Source organism: Dreissena polymorpha, chromosome 3 (genome assembly GCF_020536995.1).
Source record: "Dreissena polymorpha isolate Duluth1 chromosome 3, UMN_Dpol_1.0, whole genome shotgun sequence".
Taxonomy (NCBI): domain Eukaryota; kingdom Metazoa; phylum Mollusca; class Bivalvia; order Myida; family Dreissenidae; genus Dreissena; species Dreissena polymorpha.
The window spans coordinates 104,073,754-104,100,759 of NC_068357.1; the positions used below are offsets into that span (position 1 = coordinate 104,073,754).

General features: G+C 36.6%; 1 protein-coding gene across 1 annotated transcript in view; it reads left to right on the top strand.

Annotated features, from left to right (window-relative positions):
• LOC127872466 (SCO-spondin-like) overlaps positions 1–27,006 on the top strand; it is a 64,985-nt gene that overhangs the window by 21,015 nt on the left and 16,964 nt on the right. The window contains exons 13-19 of the mRNA XM_052415800.1: positions 9,057–9,226; positions 10,171–10,331; positions 10,500–10,544; positions 10,718–10,840; positions 11,115–11,276; positions 11,672–11,842; positions 12,528–12,750. Coding sequence (XP_052271760.1) covers positions 9,057–9,226; positions 10,171–10,331; positions 10,500–10,544; positions 10,718–10,840; positions 11,115–11,276; positions 11,672–11,842; positions 12,528–12,750 — 1,055 coding nt within the window. The remainder of the gene's footprint in view (positions 1–9,056; positions 9,227–10,170; positions 10,332–10,499; positions 10,545–10,717; positions 10,841–11,114; positions 11,277–11,671; positions 11,843–12,527; positions 12,751–27,006) is intronic.

The following is a 27,006-nucleotide window of genomic DNA, read 5'->3' on the forward strand; positions in this document are numbered from 1 at the left end:
TGGAGTGCTTAAAATGCCCAACTAGTTTCCGGCATCTGGATACAGTCTTGGATACATGCGGTATATCAAAAACAGGTTTGATACACAGTTGGAATGTGTGTCCAAAACACCCAATGTCAGTCCATTCCTCACATATGGCACCTGCAGCTTCCATGTTGCGGCCATTGTCGTGAACACACGCGTTTATTTTGCCAGTCAATTCAAATTCGGACACACACTCTTTGAGTCTGTTGGCTAGATTAGTTCCCGTGTGGCGTTCCGGCATAGCTCTTGTCAGCAGCACGTTGGCATCCATCTCCCAGTCATCTGTTATATGGTGTTGCGTGACGGTGATGAAACTTTCACACGATGTTGCCGTCCACGTGTCAGTTGTGATCGCCGCTCCGGATATGTTCTTAAGTCTCTCTACGAGACTGGCCTTTTCATCCCCGTAGCTTTTGTTGATGCGCGCTCGGATGGTGTTCCTGGATGGCATGCTGTAGTTGGGTGTTGCAGTCTTCATTAAGTTCCGGAATCCCTCTGCCTCTACTATGGACAGAGGAACATAGTCCTTGACCACCATGTCAACGATAGCGCTTGTAATTGACTCGCTTTCTGAGCCAGTCATCTTTTTCGGAGTATTTACATAGCAGCCCAGTGATGTCTGCTTTACTGGAGATGGCTCACATCGAAATTCAGCGGGGTGTTTAAATCTCATGTGATTACGGAGATTGGATGTATCCCCATGCAACGACAGTGTCGTTGGGCATAGTATGCATGTAGCTGATTTCTTGTCAGCAGCCCGTTTGAAAAATTTCCAGGCATCTGATGATAGAGGCATGATTATAGATTGTCGCTTTACTTTTTAAATACGTGCTATCTGAACAAGTTCGACCGACTTTATACTGAATATTCACGTTGATGTTCTATTTAGAAAAAGGACATATCGCAGTCAAATGTGCTAATTAACAAGCCTAATTTGTCGGTTTATAATTTAAATTTATCAATATTTGAATAATTGAAACACAAAAGACTGTAAAGTGCTAAACAAAAACACTGCAGAGTAGGTGCTAATTGCTCGTGTGCCTGCTCATGAATTCGCTGCACCCCGTTGGTTTACAACTCTAATCGCTTTTATATCCACAGGGGGGCATCACGGGGTGGTAATTGCCGATAATTTGCGATCAGATTAGCGAATTAGCCAATACAGTGAAATGAAGTAAAACAAAACTAACGAATTGAGCATTTATTTCGTTCAACAAAAAAATGCGTTTTCTGCAAGAGTTACACTCTGGATCAGCAGACGATTTATTTCATAAATCAATCTCTGGGTTAATGGTCGCCATCTTTCGAACTACTTTCAAAAGTACAACAACAACAATAACAGTAGAAGACAATTTTAATTGCGAAAAGTTGAAAAATTGAGTACATGTGTCACGGTTGTTGAGTGAAATAGTGTTATTTTCAACTGTGTATGAAGCTTGTGAACTGGTAGTGGAATAACCGAATTGTTGGTGGAAATGGAATTTAGAAATATATCTAATAATTCATCATCGTGTAGAATAATCATCAGCATCATTTCTGTGGAACATTGCACTATTAAAAAAACAAGTGTTTCATAGATATGGTGCTTTTGACATAGTTCACTAACCATCAAGACTGAAATGATTCATGCACACAGGTAAAGTAAATAATTGAATTTGTGCAGAATGTTTATTTTTTACAAATTATTTTTTAATTTGACCAATTTATTTTAGATTGATTGCACTGAAACTCAAAGTCTAAAGCTTAGTAAGACACTTAAGCCAGTTTTCTGAGAAGAAACAATACTTGTTCAGAGTAAAGCAGGCTCATGCGGCCTCTGGTTTATTTATTTGGCCTCGGCCTTTAACCTGGGTTGCTTTGATTTCAGGTGTTTAGCCCCCATATCAACAAGGCTCTCGACCCTATATGTAGTGATTCATATTGTTATAAGATTTTGAGAACCCTCACTCGGTGCCAGTGGGGATAAAACTGGGACCTTCTTATAGCTAGATGAATGCATAAAATATGCCAGCAACACTTTATAATCAATTACTTTATAATTGATGATTCTGTTCTTTTAACTACATTACTAATTTACCAAAACAATGTGAAACACATTTTTATGCCCCCAAAGGAGGGCATATAGTGATCGCACTGTCCGTCTGTCTATCCGTCACACTTTGCATTTAGGTTTCGAATAAATGCTCATAACTTCTATGTCGCTTCAGATGTAACATTCATATTTGGTATGCATGTGTATATGGACAAGGCCTTCTCATACACACACAAATTTTGACCCCTTTGACCTTGAACTTAAGGTCGGCTTTTAGGTTTTGAAAAATGCTCATAACTTCTATTAAAGCGTTTATCGGGGGCGTATGTCATCCTACGGAGACAGCTCTTGTTTTTGCTACTGTCCTCTGCACAAACCATGATATATCTGCATATATGCATCCAACCAATTCAGTAAAACTATTTGTCACTTAATTACAGTAAACTTATTGCATGTTAACTTTTCAACAATATATATATACATGTATATATAATTATATATAACAGATCTTGAAAAAAACTCACATCAAACTTCAAATTGTTTTAGTAAATTATAGGCTTTAATTGGTATTGTGACATTGACACCACTCATGCATGCGACTATACAATTATACAACTATGGAGCACATTATTTATGAGAAATTCCAATTCATCAACATATCGTCTCAGATTTAAGGCAGATAATCTAGTGCTTTTTTGCTGCCATTTTTACTATTACACATTTTTTCATTTTATGTTATGATGCATTGATCTTGTTTCTAAATTAACCAAGCAATCATGTTAAACTTTGAAGAAAGATGTTGTCTGATAAATATAGAAAATATAATCACTACAAAGTGAACAAAATTCAGTTGAATACTGTGACCAACGAAGATTTGCCAAAGAGCAATTCAGATCATGATTTAAATCAAATACAAGTAATATGAAAGTCTGCCTATTGGATCCCAGTTAAGACTTATTTGTCAAATCTTCACATTAATTTTCCCTTAGCCATGTAGAATTGGGGACTAAATACCATCAAGTCATGTAAAAAGGAGCAGGGAATAGCACGCTGCTATTGATCTCTTGAGCTTTCACATGAATTGTACGGGTAATTTTCACACAACAAATGATATTATATAGTGTAATGATAAAGCATTATGAGCACAAATTATATCTCTTACTAGTTGTGCAAAAATCATTTAAGTGTCACATTTCAAAAGAAAATTTATATAAAAAGGTATTATTAATTGTTAAAATGTTATAAAAGATTATTTCAATTCACTTAAAAGCATTTAATTACAAGAACAAGTGCATTTTATGTCCATTACAATACATGTGACAGTATTGGCATTGTATTTATCTGCATTTGATGTGCATTTAATACACTTAAAAATGCAGACAAGACACACTTCTAACAGAAACAAATGTATTTTTTCTGCATTTTTCCAGCATTAATACTCTTTAAGTGTATTTTTTATCATCCCAAATACACTTTACCAGGAAAAAGGTATGTTAAAATGCATTTTTAGTTTGTTTTAAGTATATTTTCAAATGCATTAAGACACTCTTTTTTTGCAAAAAATGTTTAACAAAAACTTGAAAATATTTAATATACTAAAGTGTAGTAATAATTAAAGTTTTGTATGAGCATCAAAAACAGTGTCAAATTCATACCAGTGCCTATTTAGTAGCAGTAGGCCTTATATGGTCTACTTGTGGTAGAAATAATGCATTTTGTAAAATACAACATACATAAATTAAAAAATATAGCTGCCCATACAGTTCAATACAAGGTTCAATTAACTACACTATGCAAAGTTGAAATTTGACATCAAGCTTGGAATAATCTTTTCAATAATGAATAATATGCTGTTTTAATTTATAAGTGAAATAGACACTTGCATATAAAAACTGATTTTACATCAAAACTAAATGTTTAATTTGATTTTTAGCTCCACTGGCCATAGGTCCTGTGTCCATCGTGCGTCCGTGCATTAACTTTTCCTTTAAACATCTTCTTCTCCTAAACTACTGGTCCAATTCTGATGAAATTTCTTAGGAATGCTCTTGGGGTGAACCTCTTTCAAATTTGTTCAAAATATGCCCCTGGGGTCAAATTTGACTCTGCCCTGGGGGTCACAAAATTGAAAATTTGCTTATATAAGGCCTATTTTGTGAAAACTTTCAAAATCTCCCGTCTATAACCATTGGGCCTAGGGCTATCAAATTTCGTATGTAGAGACATCTAATAGTCCTCTACCAAATTTGTTCAAATTATGCCCCTTGGGTCAAATTTGACCCTGCCTGGGGTCACAAAACTGAACATACGCTTATATGAGGCCTATTTTGTGAAAACTTTAAAACTCTTGTTGTCCATAACCATTGGGCCTAGGGCTACCAAATTTGGTATGTAGTGACATCTAATAAACCTCTACCAAATTTGTTCAAATAATGCCTCTGGGGTCAACTTTGACCCTGCCCCGGGGGGTCACAAAATTGAATAAATGCTTATAAAGCGCCTATTTTGTGAAATCTTTAAAAATCTTCTTGTCGAAAACCATTTGGACTATGGCTACCAAATTTGGTATGCAGTAACATCTTATAGTCCTCTACCAAGTTTGTTCAAATTATGCCCTTTGGGTCAAATTTGATCCTGACCCGCAGGTCACAAAATTGAACATTATATACGCTTATATCTTGCTTATTTTGTGAAAACTTTAAAAATATTATTGTCCTTAACTCTAGGACCTAGGGCTACCACATTTTGTATGTAGTGAGATATAGTAGTCCTCTACAAAGTTTGCTCAAATTATGCCCCTGGGGTTAAATTTGACCCAGCCCAAAAGGTCACAAAAGTGTACATGTGCTTAAATAGGGCCTATATTTAAGTATTTGCAAATGCAGAGAAATTTGTTTCAGCCTTTTTTTTCAGCAGTGGAGCGATACAGGGCCATCATGGCCCTCTTGTTTAAATACTCAAAAAATGAAACCGTGTTCATGCTTGCATGAACACAGTTTATAAATGCTGTCAGAATTATAAAATATGCAATTACTATAAATATAAATGCCAGGGAAAAGTGCTTTTTGTACTAAAAAATTCGAATGAATATTACAATAATACATTCTGAATACTTTAGTATGTAATTAACAGTTTTGTCTGAGAAAATCACTAAATTTTATATATTTATTCAAATTCACATAAATCATATTTCAAAAACACATAATTACTTCAAATCCTTTCACACAATACTGAAAAAAATGCACAGTTTCTGATTGTTATTGATTCTTTATTAATTTATACATGTACCATTTTTTAATCTTGATGCATCCTCAATTGTATTATGCACATCTTAATCTGTTTTAACAATTATAATATAAAGATTAAGGCCGACTCAGTAAAATAATAATCCATGATTTCTGCAGTACTTGCAGACAAACTAGGAATACTGCTGTGATATTATCTATCTATCTAATGGGATATTAATTTGGCTTCAATAGAAAAAAATCAAAGCATACACATGTATATAATGTGTATGTATATATTAGTTTAACTTAAATTGATTGACCATCGATAAAAAGATATTATAATATATATATATATATATATATATATATATATATATATATATATATATATATATATATATATATATATATATATATATACATATATCCTTGTAAAACTAAAAATTAAATATGTATGTTTCTATTACATCATTTTGGACTTTTATTTTCAGACAAAGTAGAGTGAAGCTTAAAACAGTATCCAATTGTAACAGTCAATTTTGGGAAAATCAACCGTATAATTATTTTCTGTGTTGGTCAATGTCATAATTGGTATAAAATGTATATTGAACTGGAAGTTTTCTTTATTTTAAATGTATATTAAAAGTAAACCTGTAAAAAGTGAATTTGTAACTAGTACACAATATACACAATTAAAATTGTATGCATTTAGATTTATTTAGTACTGCACATTAATCATTTTCCAAAAATATGTAGCAACATTATATTATATAATCTCGCAATACTAAAGTAATTTACTAAATAAAGGTCGCTGATATGTAATGGATGTGGTGTCCACCTAATGATCTGGAGGTCACTGGTTTGATCCCCAGTGTGGGAGCATTCTTAAGAAATCTCCGAGAGACACCCAAGTTCTGGTTCTAGGCCCAGGAAACGAACTCAAGAGCATTTCACATACATGTACGTAGTTAGTACTTTAAATTTAATCGAACTAAAAATGGTTTAATACTAACAACTGAAACCCTTATTAATACATTTTATTTTGAATCAAGCAAATGTGCAAATTCATTAAAAATAATGAGTAAAATTTAAAAATTCTACTTTAAAGTAATCATGATAATTTAGATCATTTTCAGAATATTTAATGATGATAATGATACAATTATATATTCCCTAAATGATAAAAATAAAACATGTAATGTTAATTTATGAAAAAAACGTTTTAATTTTATCAATATCATGGTAATTACAACTAGATACATGCAATTAGATCAGAAACGTGCATTAATTATATTAATGAACAACCCAGACATTTGTAGTGATTTATGGTCACTATTTGATTAACGTTCTATACAAGACCTGTCATAAAAGGTATTTTTTAGCCAGTACTACAATCGGCAATGATAGTCTGTATTGCATACATATTCCAACGTCTATTATCGATTCGCTTCCTCAAACTGAACAAATATTTAATGTTTACATCGCGAAACGTAATGCGTCCAGTTTCACTTTCGGTTTGGTTGGTTTGTAAACACCGTAATTTCATCTTAAAAATTGGATGATAGGGTGATTAAATAATAATGGAAAAGTAAATCACTTAAATAATAGGTCAAAATGCAACACAAATGAACGTTAATAGTGCTATTATTATCAAAGTTTCGGTAAAAAGTTTGGCGCTAGTTCAACGCGCATCGTATACAGCCTCATAACAATAGACTGACAACCTTTTGGGTAGTAAAGTAGTAATACAAGGCAATATGGCGACCGTTAGCCACGAGGCCTATCTTACGGAGGAATCCGAGATAGCCGATGTATCACGATTGCAAGAGTTACCGAATATTAATTTTGTAATCGGTTAACCTCCTTAAGAAACGGATAACCGGTTAACCGTTGCCATCCCTAATAAAAACAAAACATAACCAAAATATATTTATTTTGTGGTTTTTCTAACAATAGCGCAGACTTTTGCTGTTCGAGTTTTGGTTAAAGGGACTGTCAACCAGATTAAAATGTTAAAGTTGTTAGTTAAAAGGTGATTTTCAAGCGGTTCCGTAGTGTAGTGGTAACACGCTCGCTTCACACGTGAGTGGCCCAAGGTTCGAGCCCCAGTAGAATCAAATTATTTTATTTGTGTTCTATGTTAACTTTTTGTTTTGATGTAGACATTTTAAAATCCATTTTACTACAAGTGGACATTTTTATTAAATATAATGGATGCCGCGTGGTGACAACGTTAATTAAAATTTCTTAAATATCTGATAAAAAATACACGTGTTTTTATATTAAAAAATAAATGCAAACTACACATCTATTATCCATGTATTTTTATGGTTGTCTATCATAGGCCCTAAGTACTATCCCTACCACATATAGAGCGCGAAGCGCGACACGTATTATTGATTGTAACAATGAGTTGCGATAAAGGAAGCAGCCGCTTATCAAGGAGGAGCTGTGTCCCAGCAACCCGTTTCCCTAGAGTCAAGCACTCCTCGGAGTTTTTTTAAGAACCACATATAGAGCGCGAAGCGCGACACGTATTACTATCCAGGTGGTATGGACCCTTTAGCATTATCCGACCATTACGTCCATAGTTATCTTCCTTAGAATTTGAGAAATGTTGAAATCCTTGTTCAAAGTCCAAAATTTTCATCCGATTCTTCCCAAACTTGCACAGGTTGTTTTTTTATCAATGAGGACCCAACCCAAACCCTATATGAGCAATATCGGACCATAAGTCCAGAATTATGTCTCTTTGAATTTAAAAATAAAAGTTAAAAACTGCTTGGTTAGGTGATTATGTCAACATTTTTCATAAGATTTTTTCCAAACTTACAGTGTCTTCATATCAATGAGCATTTTTACCTCATTTAAAATGAGAAACATCGGGACAATAAGTCCAGAATGTTTTTCTATTAAATTTGAGAAAATAAAAAATGTCCACTTGTTTAAAAGATTTCACAACTTTCGTCTGAATCTTTCCAAACTTGTTAAATGTTTTTATATCAGTATTACTCGAACCCTATTGAAAATGATTACTATCGGAGCAATAAATCTATTATGATCTTTTACTGAATTTGAAACTATTGTGAAATGCAGCTTCTTTATGCAATTTACAGTTTTCATTCAATTTTTTTTTCAAACTTTTACAGTGTTTTCATATCAATGAGTACTCAACCCCTATCGTAAATGAGCAACGTAAGAATAAGTTCAGAAACATCTCCCCTTGAAGTTGAGAAAAATATGAAATTACGCTTACAAGATGAAGCAGATTTTTTAAAACCTACACAGTTCTGTTCCATTAATGAAAACTGCACACGGATGCCAGTAAAAAAGGAAACCAATGTAAATAAAATGAACTATGCAATATTTGGGGGTTACAACACAAATTCATAGATAATGGTTATTTGGGGGTTATAACACAACATCATAGATAATGGTTATTTGGGGGTTATAACACAAAAATCATAGATAATGGTTATACCAGTATCTTTTTCTATTTTGTTTAAAATAATCGGCCAATATATTAATATTTACTGTAGAAAAAAAAATCGTTCCATGTAACTTCATTGAGTGCCTTTTACACTGAAATTCCCGACGCCCTTTGATGCTTTGCATCAATACATATCTTGTTCAGTGATGCAATACGTAGGAAATACGCTACGATCACATCTGTGTGCCCATATGTACTCATAGTATAGTAAATATCATATGTATAATGTTAGTCAATTTGCTACTTTTTGGTTTAATGTTCAAAGTTTAGTGAATGTTGCCAGGTTAAGATGGCCGTATACAGAGGCGGGGTGGAGGTGTGGAGCGCGGTGTTCGACGCCACTGCAAGCACGAGTGTGTCGTGGCTGGACTGCCGGCGTCTCTTGTACGCCTCTCCTTCTGACTTCAGTGGCAGCTACGCCATTGCACAGTCGTACACATGTAGCCTGTCAGGGTACGTGCTCGTGCAGACAGAGTGTACATGTATAGTGAATACCCTGAACAATTGCTCGAAATGGGCTCTAAATCGAGTGAAAAATATAATCTTTAAAAGCGCAACTAACACTGCATATTTATCACAGCTTAACTTATCACCAATTGCTTTCGGTAATTTAGGTAAAAAATGATATAAAAAATAAAAATATGTATAACGTCACGCGAGCCAAAAAAAACCCCACACCATTTGAACTGTTTAAAACGTGTGCACAAAACATGGAAATGTGAAAGCGACCTATTCTTTCAGTGATTCTGGTGAATCTTGTTTAAACATGTTTACTCGATTAAAGCACAGGTGTTAAGCGTGTGGCTATGATATTAATTAGTAAAAACATCATTTTGAATGATAAATAATCATATTATAACAAAAAATTAACTTTTCTGAAAAAAAATCACTATCAAATATATATATATATATATATATATATATATATATATATATATATATATATATATATATATATATATATATATATATATATATATATATATATATATATATATATATGAAGTAATGGCGTTCAAAACGATGCACCCCGTTTTCGGGTGATTTTGAGTTGCATACCTTGTTATATATATATTTGATAGTGAATTTTTTTTTCCAGAAAAGTTAATTTTTCGTTATAATATGATTGTTTATCATTCAAAATGATGTTTTCACTAATTAATATCATAGCCACACGCTAACCACCTGTGGATTAAAGATTCGAAATATTATATGAACAAAACGTCATGTAATTTCGTGTTATCAGTTGTGAGAAAATAAAAAAAATTAAAGAGGCAAATTTTAGTGTACATATGCATGCCTGCAATAAAAAATGTCGAGAAAATTGTATTACATGCGTTGTTATTTTTCCTTATTTTATGATTTTAAGTTACATACGATTATTTCCAATTATGCAGTATTTCCTCAACATTCCGGTTTTTCCTTGGCACCACCGCTGATTGCACCAAAGTGACGATGTCAGGGGTGTTTGCAGTCGTTGACCGGGGCAGCACCTGTTCCTCACGTGCAGACCTGCCTCAGTTTCTCTACAGTAATACACCGGAAACAGTCCTGACAGGTAATGCACATCAATGTTTTGTTTATGTTTCGTTGTTTTTAATTTAGTTTTCTTCTTAATTGTTGTATTATATTTGCACGAGGATTTTTGAGACTCGCTTACACGTTATTGGAAAGCTTCATAATAATAATAATAATCATAAAATTATTATTATTATTATTATTGCAGACTCGAGTACACAAGCCATGGCGGACATGTTGGCAATATTTGTGGGTAAGTCACAGAGTTGGCTCTTAACTGAATTTTCTGTAGCTAATGTATCTGCAAATAATACGCTTTTTCAGTCACACCGCTGGTACACACAGCTTAAATCATGTTGGTATTTGAGAACTTTTCATTTTACAGTGATATAATTATATTAACGGAAAGATTAACTTTCTCCTCAGATATGGATAGCTGTGCGGGCTCGGTGTGCGAGCACGGGGGCACGTGTCAGGACATTGGAGGCCACTTCCGGTGCTTTTGTACTGACGACTACTATGGGAATACTTGCGCCAATTGTACGTCGTGATCGGGGGGGGGGGGGGGGGGGGGGGGTGCTGATATACATTAAGCAAGCGTCAATCGTGTAAAATACGTTTGAATGATTTCTATCTAGATAAAGGATGTCCAATACCTGTTTTTGTTGTTTATTTGCCCTCTTTCCATTTATAGAAGTTCGTTTTGTTTAAATTTGTATATAAAAGCCAGTTTTTTGAAAATAAATATCATTTGCCAACAAGTCATCGACAAGTTTTGACCCTTCAAATGTGATTAGTGATTTTTCACTATTGATAAATTCAGTGAATGGCGTGTACTCTCCCTGGGGCACGTGGAGCGCGTGCAGTGTCACGTGTGCGAGTGGTCACATGACCCGGTCACGTGTGTGCATGGGAGCGCTCGGGGACGGAATCTGCGTGGGCGACAGAGAGGAAGCTTCACTATGTTCTATGGACCCCTGTCCAGGTATAACCACCCTGACGTGATAGCTTACAGCTATGCAGTCGGTTTAAATGGCCGTTTAATAATGTTTGAACATATTAATGAACATAATTTAATGTGTGAAATAAATAATTGCTTCCTTTCTTCAGCAATATTTATTTATTTGCATTTTTTTGGAAAATTATCTGATCAAATTAAACAAGTTCCCATGCGTAAAATACTTTTTTGTAAATGAAGAGCTCGTCATAACTGAAGTACTGATTGTTTTATAATTCTTTTAAAGTTCGAGCGATTGAATTTGTCATAAATGTGTTCACTTAAATATTATACATTTTAAAGTATATCAATGTATAGACGTTAAGAACTAAAAATTGCACAGCTGTTTTGCTGTGTTTAAAACTGTAACTCTATGTGGGAAGTTGACGGCGGATATGGTCCCTGGTCCACGTGGAGCGCATGCACCTTGACATGTGGCACTGGGTCGCAGTCCAGGACACGTGCCTGCGATAGTCCGATCCCCGAGTTCAACGGCGACCCATGTGACGGATCGGACAAGGATATTGGTCAGTGCAACACCGCGCCATGCCCCGGTAGGTCACTGGTGTTGTAAAGGATGCTAATGCCACTAAATCATTTTGTATTCCTCCGTTGTCCATTGAAAAGGAGTGCGTATTTCTAAAGGGTTTCTTTTTTCTTCTGGCTTAAAAGCCATTTAGCCGTAGCACATATGCTTTATGGTTCTTTCCTGTATCCTATATGTGTCTGCAACATTTCGATACATTACTTGTGGGACTACGTTGAATGATAAACGTATTTGGTGCGTTCATGTCTTTGCTGTGCTTTTGTCGAAATCTGACTGCCGAAATCCCGTTTTCCGAGAGTATTTGCATTCGGGCGACTTTAATTTTTTTAAAGTTCCGAGAAGGTACCATGTGACTAGTCGAAATAATATATAAAGGGAAGGCAAGAAAATTGCTTTGAACGTTGGCAGTTTTGTAATGTGACCTAAGTGAATTGGAACTTAACTCTTACCAAATGCGAAACTGTTTTCTCGGGGAAATCGTTTGGTAAAAAACATTAAGTAAAACAAATCTGCTGCACTCGAAGCTAGATAGTGCGAGAGGGCGACCCCGTTCAACATAGTGAGTTTGAGAGACCGACTCGGTTCAACATAGCAAGTTTGAGTGACCGGCTCGGTTCAACATAGCTAGTGCGAGAGGCCGACTCGGTTCAACATAGCCAGTGCGAGAGGCCGACTCGGTTCAACATAGCTAGTGCGAGAGGCCGACTCGGTTCAACAAAGCCAGTGCGAGAGGCCGACTCGGTTCAACACAGCCAGTTCAAGAGGCGGACTCGGTTCAACACAGCCAATGCGAGAGGTGGACTCGGTTCAACATAGCAAGTGCGAAAGGCCGACTCGGTTCAACACAGCCAGTTCAAGAGGCGGACTCGGTTCAACACAGCCAATGCGAGGGGTGGACTCGGTTCAACATAGCAAGTGCGAAAGGCCGACTCGGTTCAACACAGCCAGTTCAAGAGGCGGACTCGGTTCAACATAGCCAGTGCGAGAGGCCGACTCGGTTCAACACAGTCAGTTCAAGAGGCGGACTCGGTTCAACATAGCCAGTGCGAGAGGCCGACTCGGTTCAAAATAGCCAGTTCGAGAGGCCGACACGGTTCAACATAGCCAGTGCGAGAGGCCGACACGGTTCAACATAGCCAGTTCGAGAGGCCGACTCGGTTCAACATAGCCTGTGCGAGAAGCCGACTCTGTTCATCATAGCAAGTTCGAGGGGCCGACTCGGTTCAACGAAGCCAGTTCGAGAGGCCGACTCTGTTCAAAATAGTCAGTTCGAGAGGCCGACTCGTTTGGCGTAATCGGCTCACCAAAGCCAGTTTGAGAGGCCGACGCGGCTCAACATAGCTCGTTTGAGAGGCCGACTCGATTAAGCATAGCTAGTTTGCGAGGCCGACTCTGTTCAACACAGCCAGTGAAAGAGGAGGACTCGGCTCAACATAACCATTGCGAGCGGCCGACTCGGTTCAACATAGCCAGTTCGAGAGGCCGACTCGGTTCAACATAGCCAGTGCGTTAGACCGACTCGGTTTAAACATAACCACTGCGAGAGGCCGACTCGGTTCAACATAGCCAGATCGTGAGGCTGACTTGGTTCAACATAGCCAGTTCGAGAGGCCGACTCGGTTCAACATAGCCAGTGCGACAGACCGACTCTGTTCAACATAGCCGATACGTTAGGCGCACTCGGCTCACCAAAGCCAGTTTGAGAGGCCGACTCGGCTCAACATAGCCCGCATGAGAGGCCGACTCGGTTAAACATAGCTAGTGTGAAAGGCCGACTCAGTTCAACACAGCCAGTGCGAGAGGCGGACTCGGTTCAACATAACCACTGCGAGCGGCCGACTCGGTTTAACAAAGCCAGTGCGTTAGGCCGACTCGGTTCAAATTAGCCAGATCGTGAGGCTGACTCGGTTCAACATAGCCAGTTCGTGAGGTCGACTCGGTTCAACATGGCCAGTGCGAGGGGTCGACTCGGTTCAACATAACCAGTGCGAGAGGCCGACTCGGTTCAACATAATGAGCTCGTGAGGCCGACTCGGTTCAACATAGCCAGTTCGAGAGGCCGACTCGGTTCAACATAGCCAGCTCGTTAGGCCGACTCGGATCAACATAGCCAAATCGTGAGTCCGACCCGGTTAAACATAGCCAGATCGTGAAGATGACTCGGTTCAACATAGCCAGATCGTGAGGCTGACTCGGTTCAACATAGCCAGATCGTGAGGCCGACTCGGTTCAACATAGCCAGATCGTGAGGCTGACTCGGTTCAACATAGCCAGTTCGAGAGGCCGACTCGGTTCAACATAACCACTGCGAGAAGCCGACTCGGTTTAACACAGCCAGTTCGAGAGGCCGACTCGGTTCAACACAGCCAGTGCAAGAGGCCAACTCGGTTCAACATAGCCAGTGCGAGAGGCTAACTCGGTTCAACATAGCCAGTGCGAGAGGCCGATTCGATTCAACGAAGCCAGTGCGACAGACGGAAAAGGTTCATCATATCCAGTGCGAGATTCCGACTTAGTTCAACATATTCAGTGCAAGAGGCCGACTTAGTTCAACATAACCAGTGCGAAAAGCCAACTCGGTTTAACATAGCCAGTGCGAGATGCCGACTAGATTTAACATAGCCAGAGCGAGATGCCGACTCGGTTCAACACAGCCAGTGCCAAAGGACAACTCAGCTGAACATAGCCTGTGCGGAAGACCGACTCGGTTAAACATAGCCAGTTCAAGAGGCCGACTAGGTTCAACATAGCCAGTGCAAGAGGCCGACTAGGTTCAACATAACAAGTGCGGCAGACCGACTCGGTTCAACATAGCCAATGCGAGAGACCTTCAGTTCAACATTGCCAGTGTGTGAGGCCGACTCGGTTCAACATAGTCAGTACGCGAGGTCGACTCGGCTCAACATAGCCAGTGCGAGAGGCCGACACGGTGCAACATAGCCAGTGCGCCAAATCGACTCGAATCATTGCAGCCAGTGCGAGAGGCCGACACGGTTCAACATAGCCAGTGCGAGAGAGCCTTACTGCCAATTAAATAATTATTATATACAAAAATATAATATACAACAAGAGGGCCTGAAAGGCCCAAAGTCGCTCACCTCAGATACAAGGAAACTGACCTGCTTAATGCAGCCCCAAGATATCATTAGAACAAATGTTCTGACCAAGTTTCATGAAGAGTCAACTATAAATATGAATTTTAGAGTGCTAACAAGGTTTTACAATAGCAATATGAGGATAAATCCCCCGACCCCTGGCGGCCATGTGTTTCAAACGAACGGAACTATTTTCGAACTGATCCAAGATATCTATAAAACAAATGTTCCGACCATATCAAAAATAGAGTACCATTAGTTATAACTAACACTGACTGACCGGAGGAGAAAAGCTGGAATAGCTGCAAATTGAAAACATTATATGTCTGAAAAATCTAATGTTCTGATGATGTTGTTGGCATGCTAAAACTCAATTACATATGTCGCTGGTTCCTTCTATGAAATCGAAACCGTTCTGCTATAAGTAGTGGCTTCGGGGATAAGTGCGTCCTTAATAGGTCACGCAGTGTGTTAAAGGTTTCTTCAGATGGCTTCTTCGGAGCGGTAAGGTTACGAAGTAATCCGTATGTTTTTTCTCCAACTTTCGTCAACAATGCTGTCACCTTCCTTTCATTAGTAATGTCATTGACTAAGAAATATTGTTCGAGTCTTTCTTGATAACTCTGCCATGACTCAACATAACTATCGTATGCCTAAACGTTCCCGATAAGTCCAGCCATTCTATGATAATACTAGTCTTTTACGCACATCTACTGAGAAATGGATAAAATCCTGAAATATTAATCACGCTGGTTTTCAATTAATAATCCTCGTCGCCAAATTGTTGTGTATGTGAGTTAACGTAAAACAGAGAACACGCAGTACGTTTGGTGGCTATTTTAATACTACATCCTATGACCAGTGGCGAGCATGCAGAAGTACACAGAAGGCGATATTATTATAGCCATACAATGAAAAATGCCCCACCCCATGGCGGCCATGTTTTTCAACCAATCGGATCCATTTTCGAACTCATCCAAGATAGCATTGGGACATCTGTTGTCACCAAGTTGCATGAAGATTGGACAATAAATGTTACTTTAGGAATGTTAACAAGTTTTTACTATAGCCATATAAGGAAAAATGCCCCTCCCCCTGGCGGCCAAGTTTTTTCAACCAACCGGAATCATTTTCGAACTCGTCCAACATATCATTAGGACACATCTTTTGACCAAGTTTCATGAAGATCGGACAATAAATGTTGCCTCTAGTGTGTTAACAAGTTTTACTATAGCCATATATAGCATAACAAGGAAGAATGCCCCGCCCCCTGGCGGCCATGTTTTTCAAGCAACAATAACCATTTTCGAAGTCGTCCAAAATATCACTAAGACAAATCTTCTGATCAAATTTCATAAAGATCTGACAATAAATGTGGCCTCTAGAGTGTTAACAAGGCAAATTTCGTCGCCGCACGACACACGACGCACAATGCAAGACGGACAAAGGCGATCACAAAAGCTCACCATGAGAACAAAGTGCTCAGGTGAGCTTTAAACAAGGGACAAAATTGTCACAAAACCAGGTTTTCAATTTGAAACAAAAAACTGATAAAGGGAAACAACTCAAACTGAACTGATTGTTCAAAGTTACCCCCCTTGTTTGAAAATAAATCTATTTTTAATCGTGGCGAACTTGACCTTGGAGATATTGACGTAATTCTTTCGTGTGACACACCGTCCAATGATGGTGAACAAATGTGCCAAATGATTTTAAAATCACACGATGAATGACATAGTTATTGCCCGGAGAAGCTCATTTATGGCCATTTTTTACCTTTGAACTCAAAGTGTGACCTTGACCTTGAAGATATAGACGTAAATCTTTCGCGCGACACACCGTCTAATGATGTTGAACAAATGTGCCACATGATTTTAAAATCTCACAATGAACGACAAAGTTATGGCCCGGACAAACTTGTTCCGCCCGCCCGTCAGCCCGCCAGCCCACCAGCCCGCCCGCCCGCCGACATTCGCCAATCTAATAACCAGTTTTTCCTTCGGAAAACCTGGTTAAAAATGTAAAAACGTTCGCTACCGTGCGAATCTCATAATTTATTTTTCTAATTTATTGAATACTTATTCAGTAACATCCCGATCAAGTTGATAATACATAAGCTTCTCGGGGAATTTGGTCGAATACCAAGCCTAGGGTTATTTATTGCAAAATGCCTCGGTACATGTTATATTTCACTAATGACGATTCCCATAGGATCCCATTATAAAACTGACAACTTTCAAAGCATTTTTCGTGCCTTTCCGGCGTATCAATTTTTCCGAACCTAGTATCATTTCAAAGCTGGATTCGTCCTCTACCAATAATTGCAATCAAAAACTCTTCCAATAATTGCAATCAAAAACATACCGTCTTGCAACTTCTATGAAAGTTAATCGCAGTCGAATGCACCCACCGTAGAAAACAGTGTTTCGGAAGCCTTATTTTGACAAAAGCCCCATACAATAGAAAACACCCCCCTCCAAAAAAAGTTCATCTTCGAAATAAGCTTCCATTCCAAGGCACCAAAGTTCTTCAGACAAATACAGGTTATTAGAAATAAGCACAAAAGACATGTCTCACAATGGCTTGTATTTAAGAAGAGAAAATGAACTCTTTAGAAATAATCACTACTTTCGACCACGGACCACGGAGGGATACACAATGATTTAGTGTTGTGTAACCTACAACATTTTACATCGGACAAGTTACACTTACAAGTCTGTTAGTAGTTCACACTCTCTTTCACTGCGGTTCATTACATTCACATGTATGTTGAGGCACGAACGACATCTCTGCTAGGAGAATGAGTAGTTCAACTATCACACGAAGCGATGAAAGTAAGAACACGCAAAGGGCAAAAGTTTTCAATTAATTCGGCCATTTTGCGTGTCTGTATTTTACATTCCTGTTGATTAAAAAAACTCATTGGTATTTTATATTATGCACATATCCAAAGTTTACATTCTCCACGCAAATGTTGAAGGCCGATTCAAACATAGAGGTCAACAATTATTGGGTTGTCAAAAGTCGAAAATGGCGTTTCTCTTGTCTGGCCATTTTATTTCGGCAACTAATGAATACATTCTAAACTTGGTTATAAAACCCGTGCGCAGTAATAAATACGTCAATGTGTACATTTAATTTTGAATCATATTCAATTTTGCGTTGTCATGAAACGTTCGTTTATTTTATAATTAATTTTATAATTATAGTCTAAATAAACGTTGAAATAAATTATCGAAAATAATAACTTAAAGTGCGTAAAACAATCATTTTACTTAATAAAAGTTAATTTTAAGTAAATTGTATTTATTTTGCTTGACTTAAATTCCACTTTGAAAGTAAACTTCTTCTAGGTAATACCATAAATTGGATTTACCAACCTATTAAGTTTTAAGAGCACACGGGAACTACACATCTTCGCAATGTGATCTACATGAAGTTTCAAGTTTCAAGACACTTATTAGTTGTCCCCTTGCGAACAACAAATGTTAAAACCACGTTTTGCACACCAGATTTTGCTGTAAGAGACCCCAAACCTGATAACTGCCACATTCGCGCCGAGAAAAAGTTGTATCATTTATGCCACGCCAGAGGTTTCAGATCTTCCACTATATTCATTCACACACAAAATGGACGCATACTGTGAATATCTTGTTCAATTGAATATTTTTTAACAGAGCGTATATAGAAACAAATTCAATAAACAAATCTGAATAATACGTGTCGCGGAAGAGAATGTTTATGGATTATTAAAATAGTCAACTATTTGCTGCGTCTTAATCACGTGATATTTTTGCGCAGCACAGGTCATTCAAAACCTGAGGCTATTAATAGATAATGGAAAATAAAACTACTGCTGATCAACAAGTCTAGTGGGATATCGAGAGTCGAATACACTATCACGCGTCTGTTGCGTAACATCGTTGATAGTGCTTTCTAGTACAGAGGGGTTACATTTGATATGTGTGGGAAATGCTATTTTGTTCTCAACAGGAAGCATGGATCTCTCATGTAATCTTAGTTGCATGGGTGATTAAAACGCAATATTATATAAGGTTAAGTTTGTTTAATTTCACAGTTCTCAATTTATAAAAAGTTGAACATTAATTCTTCAATAACTACAGGTATACTATAGACAATGACAAAATGCTTTATAATCGCTGAAACCGAATACAAAAAACAACAACAAAGTAATATAAAAAGAAATATATTTAAAAATATATCAGGCATAAAGTTTGAAATTTACGTTTCTTAACAATTAAATTCAAAACAAACGTTTAACTATTGTGTTTTTTTCACTTGTTAGTCGCATATATTCACCGCATGAAATGTATGTTATTAAAGTCAAAACACACATTAGTGTTAGTAGATAAAAATTATACTACTGGAGTTCACATCATATGTGTCCTCACATGGCTTATTATGAGTTTATTTCTTCACCATCGAAATATATCGTATGTTAATATTTGATTTACACGTAGTTTTCTTTCGACACATTCAAATCACATTTTCATAGCCGCGTCATTCGAAAATGGGTCTTATGGTGTTTCGGCTAGCGTAGCTCAAGCACAACCTGTGCATTTGCTGACCGAATACGGCCAATATTTGTGGTTAGATAATTAAACGAGTTTCCTCTTATCGTGACACTATACTATTTCATTGTTGTTTTTTTTCGTACCCACATTTTTTTCGTACCCATTTTTATTCGTACCCATTTTTTTCCTACCCATTTTTTTCGTACCCATTTTTTTTTGTTCGTACCCAATTTTTTTCATACACAATTTTTTTTCGTAACCAAATTTTTTTCGTACCCAATATTTTTTCGTACCCAAATTTTTCATACCCAAATTTTTTTTCGTACCCACATTTTATTTCGTACCCAAATTTTATAATTCTTATGGCATAATTTTATCGTATCCAATTTTTTTTTCGTACCGAAATATTTGTTGGTACCCACATTTTTTTCGTACCAACATTTTTGTTTGCCAAAACTTTTTTCGTGCCCAAATTTGTTTGGAATATATTTTTTTTACCCAAAATTTTGGTACCCAATTTTTTTTCGTACCCAAAATTTTGTTTAAACATAACTTCTTCATTTATTCACCAATTGGCTTCAAATTAATACTGAACATCTCTTGTGACAACACGGTCTATCTCGACCATCCATGTCCACATTACTCACCCCGGGGCCCCACCTTTTAATATAACATCTATGCGGCGCTGGGATACGCGTCGGCCTCTGCCGGGCCACTTCTAGTATTATAAGTGTGATAGGATTCGATATTCCAACAATATTCATTTAATATTATGATGATTTCAAATTTTATTTATTCTTAACTGGTTCTCATTATACAACTGTCATAATATTTTCTATGCTTTCAGAACGTAAAAACAGGGACATGTTGTTGTTATTTTGTCTTAGTTATTAGTCGTTTGCGTTGTTACTGAAAATTTCAAGTCAATTCGGCTTATCTACGGAAAGCCTACTTCCCGCCACACCTGCCGTATCCGCGCGAGAAAGAGTTGTATAATTTATGCAAGAGGTTTGAGTTCTCCAACTGTATTCATTCACAAATGGAAACATTATGTGAATATCGTGTTAAATGGAATATTTGTGAACGGTGCTTATATAGAAAATAATCAATAAACAATGTTCGTATTATACTTGTCTCTGAAGAAATTATTTATGAATGATAAAAATAGTCCACTATCTGCTGCGTCTTAATGACGAAGTACTGTAGTGCGTTCAGTTACAGCGAACGTTCGCCAATGATCGTTCGTTTCCGATTCGGTCTTATTGAACGATAAGTTCGGCGCGAACGTTTCAAGATGGCGGCTCCCAGAGAATTGATTGCGATTTTGATGGAGGAAATCGCTTATAACACAGAAAGTTCTTAACCAATAAAATACACTATATTTATAATCCGATTCATTTTATGTACTACAAAAGAAATGAATTTTTTTTTCGAAGTTACACTGAACAACAACAACAACTTAATTGTCCTCTATCTTGGTTTCGCTAGCGAACTATAGCGAACTACCTCCCGAGACGGTTCGCTTCGGATCGCGAACGTTCGCGGCGAACCGAGCGTTCAATAGCGAACGTTCGCGAACCGAAGCGAACTATTGCGAACGTTCGCTGTAACTGAACGCACTACAGCAGTGCGTTCAGTTACAGCGAACGTTCGCTATAGTTCGCGAACGGTCGCGAACGTTCGCTATTGAACGCTCGGTTCGCCGCGAACGTTCGCGAACCGAAGCGAACCCTCTCGGGAGGTAGTTCGCTAGCGAAACCAAGATGGCGGACAAATAAATATGTTGTATTTGTTCAGTGTACCTTCGATATTTTTTCTTTTTTTGTAGTACATAAAGTGAATTGAACAATAAATAAAGTGTATAGGAGGTTTTGGGGATTTCGATAATGACGTCACGTTTGCGCATCCTCAAATTTTGGCCGCCAACACTGCGACCATTCTGCTATTGTTTGCGTTTGATGATCCGCATCGTGATAAGATTTCAATCACATTCGCGACCCATTTTAAGAACAACAAAATACTCAGAAATTGAAATTCTTCCAATTTAAGTAGAATCCAATGAATTAACACAAATAAGGACGAAAACAAGCAACACATTGATTGATTTTATGTAATCAACATAAAGAAACTATTTGAACCTATATATGTCCGTAAAGACTTACCTTGTTACAGATTAACTAAATCCTCTTGATACATGTAAATGTTTTTATTTAATTGTTAACACCAATTTTGACACTCCTTATTTCAGCATTTTTAACCACCCATTGTTTAATTGCCCCTTTGCTCATCACAAACCGATTATCTCGGTATGATCGGATACTGTCCAGACAATAACCACATGTGTCTGGTCATTAAACACAATTTATGATACCTCCGTGTCATCTCTGGGCATATTAAGCCAAAAACTTAACAGTTGCTTTAATAAAACATTTGAACATATTTAAAAAATAGACGTACATTTGTTCGAAATGGATTAACAGAAACTATAAAGTATATATATAAGCCAGTTTAAACACAACACTTAAGTGTTTTATAATGACAATACATTTAAAATAGTGTAGAAATGTACTGCTACACAATTATCGTATTTAACGGGTACCTGCAAATGTAAACAGATATAATAACGTGTAAAGATCGTGCGTTTTTGCAGTGTTCGAAACATCATCGTGAAAACAAGCAATCGCGTTTGATCATAATATCGATATAAAATACTTGGGTAAAATAAATGTATTGATTTATGGTATAATAAAATGCCAGATTCGTATCGCTCATAACCACTACAAAAGAGTTTTCAATATACACGTGCATTCAAAGACAGTTCAATTCGCAAAATATGCAGGTGTTGTTTTTTTCCATGTGAATGCTAAAATTTATTAATTTTTTCATTAAATGTAAACGAAACGAAAATTCGTTCAATGTAAAAGAAAATTACAACTACATTTGAAGATTATTATGTATTGCGCTATTTTAGGGCTTTGTTTTATAACTGATTCAATGCACCTCTTACACTAAATTTCGATCGCTAATGAAAAATAACACTATCGTATCCACACCACTTATAATTATAATCAAATTATTATAGGTTTTATTTTTTGGAAATATCTGTTAGTTAAGTACTTTCTGTGTTATTAGCGATTTCCGCCATCAAAATCGCAACAAATTTCTGGGAGCCGCCATCTTGAAACGTTCGCGCCGAACTTATCGTTCAATAAGACCGACTCGGAATCGAACGATCATTGGCGAACGTTCGCTGTAACTGAACGCACTACTGGTCATTCATAATCTGAGGCTATTAATAGATTCGGGAAAACAACGCAATAGTATAAGGTTACGCTTTTTTATATTCTCAATTTATAAAACGTTGAACATGAGTTCAACAATAACTTCAGGGATACGCTAGACAACAACAAAAATGCTTCATAATCGCTTAAACCGAATATAAAAAACAATTTAATATAACAAGAATGATCTGTTTCGTAATCTCGTTCATGTTTCTACAGCCGGGTTAAATTTGATATATCTGGGAAATGTTCTTTTGTTCTCAACAGATAGCGGCGATCTTTTGTATTTACCGGTGCTAAATGAGGTCACCAATTATTACAGTTATATTAAAGACAACCTAAAAAATTCTTTATAATCGCTAAAACCTTATATTAAAAAAACAACTTAATATAACAAGACATATCTTTTAAAAAGGTAGTCGACGTAAATGCTGACTTTGAAATAAAGTTTGCAATTTACGTTTCTAAATAAATAAACTGAAAACAAAAGTTTAACTATTGTGTTTTTTTTCACTTGTAAGTCGCATATTCACCGCATGAAATGTGTGTTATCATCGTCAAACCACAAATAAGTGTAAGTAGATAAAAAATTATACTACAGAAGTGCACATCATATGTGTCCTCACATGCCTTATTATGAGTATATTTCTTCACTATCGAAATATATCGTATGTTAATATTTGATTTAAACGCAGTTTTCTTTCGACACATTAAAATCACACTTTCATAGCCGCGTCATGCGAAAATGGGTCTTATGTGTTTCGGCCAGCGTATCTTAAACCCAACATGTGCATTTGCGCAGTCTGGTCAGAGGCGATGCTGTTCGCTATAAAATCACTCAATGTTATGGTCTCATTATGTATCTCCTGACCAGACTGGGAGATGCGCAGGCAGAATGGGCTATATATATTATTTTGTACAGGGAGTTTTCATCATGAAATTATATCCTTAGTGAGATAGGTATTCGATATTCCAACAATATTCATTTAATATGATGGCGATTGCAAATTGTCTTTATGTTCAGTTCTCATTACCATTTTCATCATACTTTCTATGCTCTCAAAACGTCCAAAAAGGGCCATCTTGTTGTTATTATGTCTAAGTTATCTCTATAAAATAAATAGGATGATAAAAAGTGCACACACATCTCGACCCGTGCGTTATGACACACTCTTTATAAAGTTGAATGGCGTGTGTTCATTTCAAACTTAATTAATTTAAAAAAATGATTCTTAAATTATGCAAAAGCGAACAATGTCAGTGCCTTCAGCGCTTTGATCTTTATAACATAAACAGGATGATAAACAGTACGTTAAGACACACTCTTTATAAATTTGAATGGGTTGGGTTAATTTCAAACTTACGATTTGAAAAGCTGTAACCTAATTTTGAAAAATGACTTGCTTCTTAGATTATGCAATAGCGAACAACTTCAGTGCCATCAGCGCTTTGATTTTTACCGAGATCTGTTTGGCAACATTTTAATTACACAAATTGACAAACGGAATTGACTTTGAAAAGTAGGGATTACACGTTATGGTTCACATGGTTGCAAAATCACTCAAAAATATCTACCTACTTATAAAGTTTAATTGTTTTCAATGTATACTCCAGATAAAATTAAAGTAGAAAAATAAAAAAGGACAATAGCTCCATAATGGTAATATTTTGTGCACACTGCATTTTCACTCAATAAGAGCTACATACCTTTTACATTTTAAAGGGGCCTTTTCACGTTTTGGTAAATTGACAAAATTAAAAAAATTGTTTTAGATTCGCAAATTTTCGTTGTAGTTATGATATTTGTGAGGAAACAGTAATACTGAACATTTACCATGCTCTAAAACATCCATTATATGCATCTTTTGACGATTTAAAACCTGAAATTATAAAGCGTTGCGTTGCGAAACAATTGAATTATTTGGACAGTTCTCTTGTTGTCGTTATATTTTGTGATACTACGAGGATTCCTTATTTAAAGTATAAAATACATCACTCATGGTATGAGCGCGAATGGCCGAGTAGTCTAAGCGGTAGACGTTTACTCCATGGCTCCAGGGGTCAGTGGTTTGAGCCCCATTGAGGGTTACTTTTTTAGTTCTTTAATTTTATTATTGTTTTTTAACTGGAGCTTTTTAGATCCAATGTTTGAATTTATCAATAAATTAAATTAATGACAAACTCCTTTACATGCCAAAATATGTAAAAAGGCCCCTTTAAGTATCATTTTGATACTTAGTTCAGTTTTCAAAGTATGCTCCCGACACACATTAAAGTACAACAATAAACCAAGAGAAAAGGGTAAGGTAGAGTTATGGTTCCTGTGCACTGCTCAACTCCTCAATGAAATATACATACCTATGAAGTTTCACGTTGATATTTTATATTGTTCGCTAACTTCTCTTTGATATGCATTAAACATGGGACCAAGAGTGTGTTTTTTTCGCACAGCAAACCCCACTCACTGAGATGCACTTACAAATGAGGTTTCCTTATGATACCTCACGCCAGTCAACTCGTACCTAAGTCAATGCTTGCCTCGGTCAACTCGTACCTATTTTGGTCAACTCGTACGTGTTTTTGGTCAACTCGTACGTGTTTTTGGTCAACTAGTACTTAAAAATATTAACTCATACCCGAAAAAATATACAGAAAAAGATGATGACAAGCTTTGATAACCTTTGTAAATGAATGTCTGCTTCCATTGCGGCCATCTTAATGACAACATCTAAATATTTTAAGTGAAAAGAGTGAAAACCATTCATGTTTAATACGTCAATCAATAGTTTCCTGTGTATTCTTTGACATAACAACAAAAACTGCATTAAAATCGGTAATGTTTTGCCAAAATACTGGCGAGACTAAGCTCCATGTAGTAATCATTATCATGTACATTGTTTCTCATATCTGACTTCTGATTGGCTGCTACGGATTGTTACTGTGCGCATATTCTTTTATCGGCGTAAGCTGCATAAGCCAGCTTTTCACCTTAGCCTGACCTTTGTAAGTGTCCAATAAAATTCCAATAAAATTTCCCGCGGCTAGGTACGAATGAATACACTTCATTTATTCCATTGGCTGATTTGAGTATACCACCAGAACATTGGAAACATATCCGCGTCTTTGTAACACTGTTTTACTGTATGAAACAATTTTATCTCGAATGAAAAGGCTTAATAGATAGAACAGTTTTACACTCAATTCTCGACATCAATACAGTTTGTGCGTACACCTTTTATTTTCAGAGTATTACAAGCGCAAGAGCGTTTATACTTAAAAGGCTATGTTCTCATATTTAGTACTTACTTCCTTATTCCTGTCAACATGTTAACATGTAAAAGTATAAAGAGCAATGGAAGCGAGGCCTCACTTTAAAGCATTGCATTTCAACCCGCGAGGTATATCGGGTCAATTCGCGGACATTCAGAGTTTATATACAGGTCATCACCGGAGTTGGCGGCCAGTAAAATAATCGTTATATAATAAAGACGCTATCCGTGAACTAGGTGACCTGGAATTTTCTTTAGACCAGAAATATGTTAAATGAAGATATTCAGCAATATAATTATGGTATGTAAATAATAGATTCTTAATGTGTTTTCAACAATACAATGATAAATATTATTGTTGATAAATTTAACAATAATTATTCGTCCATATTGCCTAATGTACTAAAGTGATATTATGAGCATGTAACAGTTTATAGGTGTCTATCGCAACCGTTGATTATTTTTGATGTTTCTACTTCATATACACTTATATTAATTAATGCAGCATCATCATACTAAAACAATATACCAGAAAGAGAAAAATAATGCATTTGAATATCAACCGTACTTTCGTTTGACAACTGATCATGCGTTTACGAGTTGAACCTAAATTTAGTTTTAGTGCAGATTTGTTCATACGACACAAAGACACGAAATTGTTTTACGGATCATTTCAGCTTACAGGACTGGGTGGGTCACGTAAGAATATCGAATATAAAATATATTTTTATAAACAACTGGTAGCAAGGTGAGTTGCAGATAATTAATCAGTAACCACATTTTAACTAACTATTTTGACCTGTTAATTCTTTTCAGCTCAATTCAACAGTGCAAAATGCCCATAATATCACTTTAAGCATTAGCACGATGATAATTGATACTGTTAATAATCGAATCAAATAGCAATGCCCGACAAACCACTAAAACAGGTTTGTTCGAAGAACGCGCCTATAAATACGGATACTTCTCGTGTGGCCGGTTGACTCATATG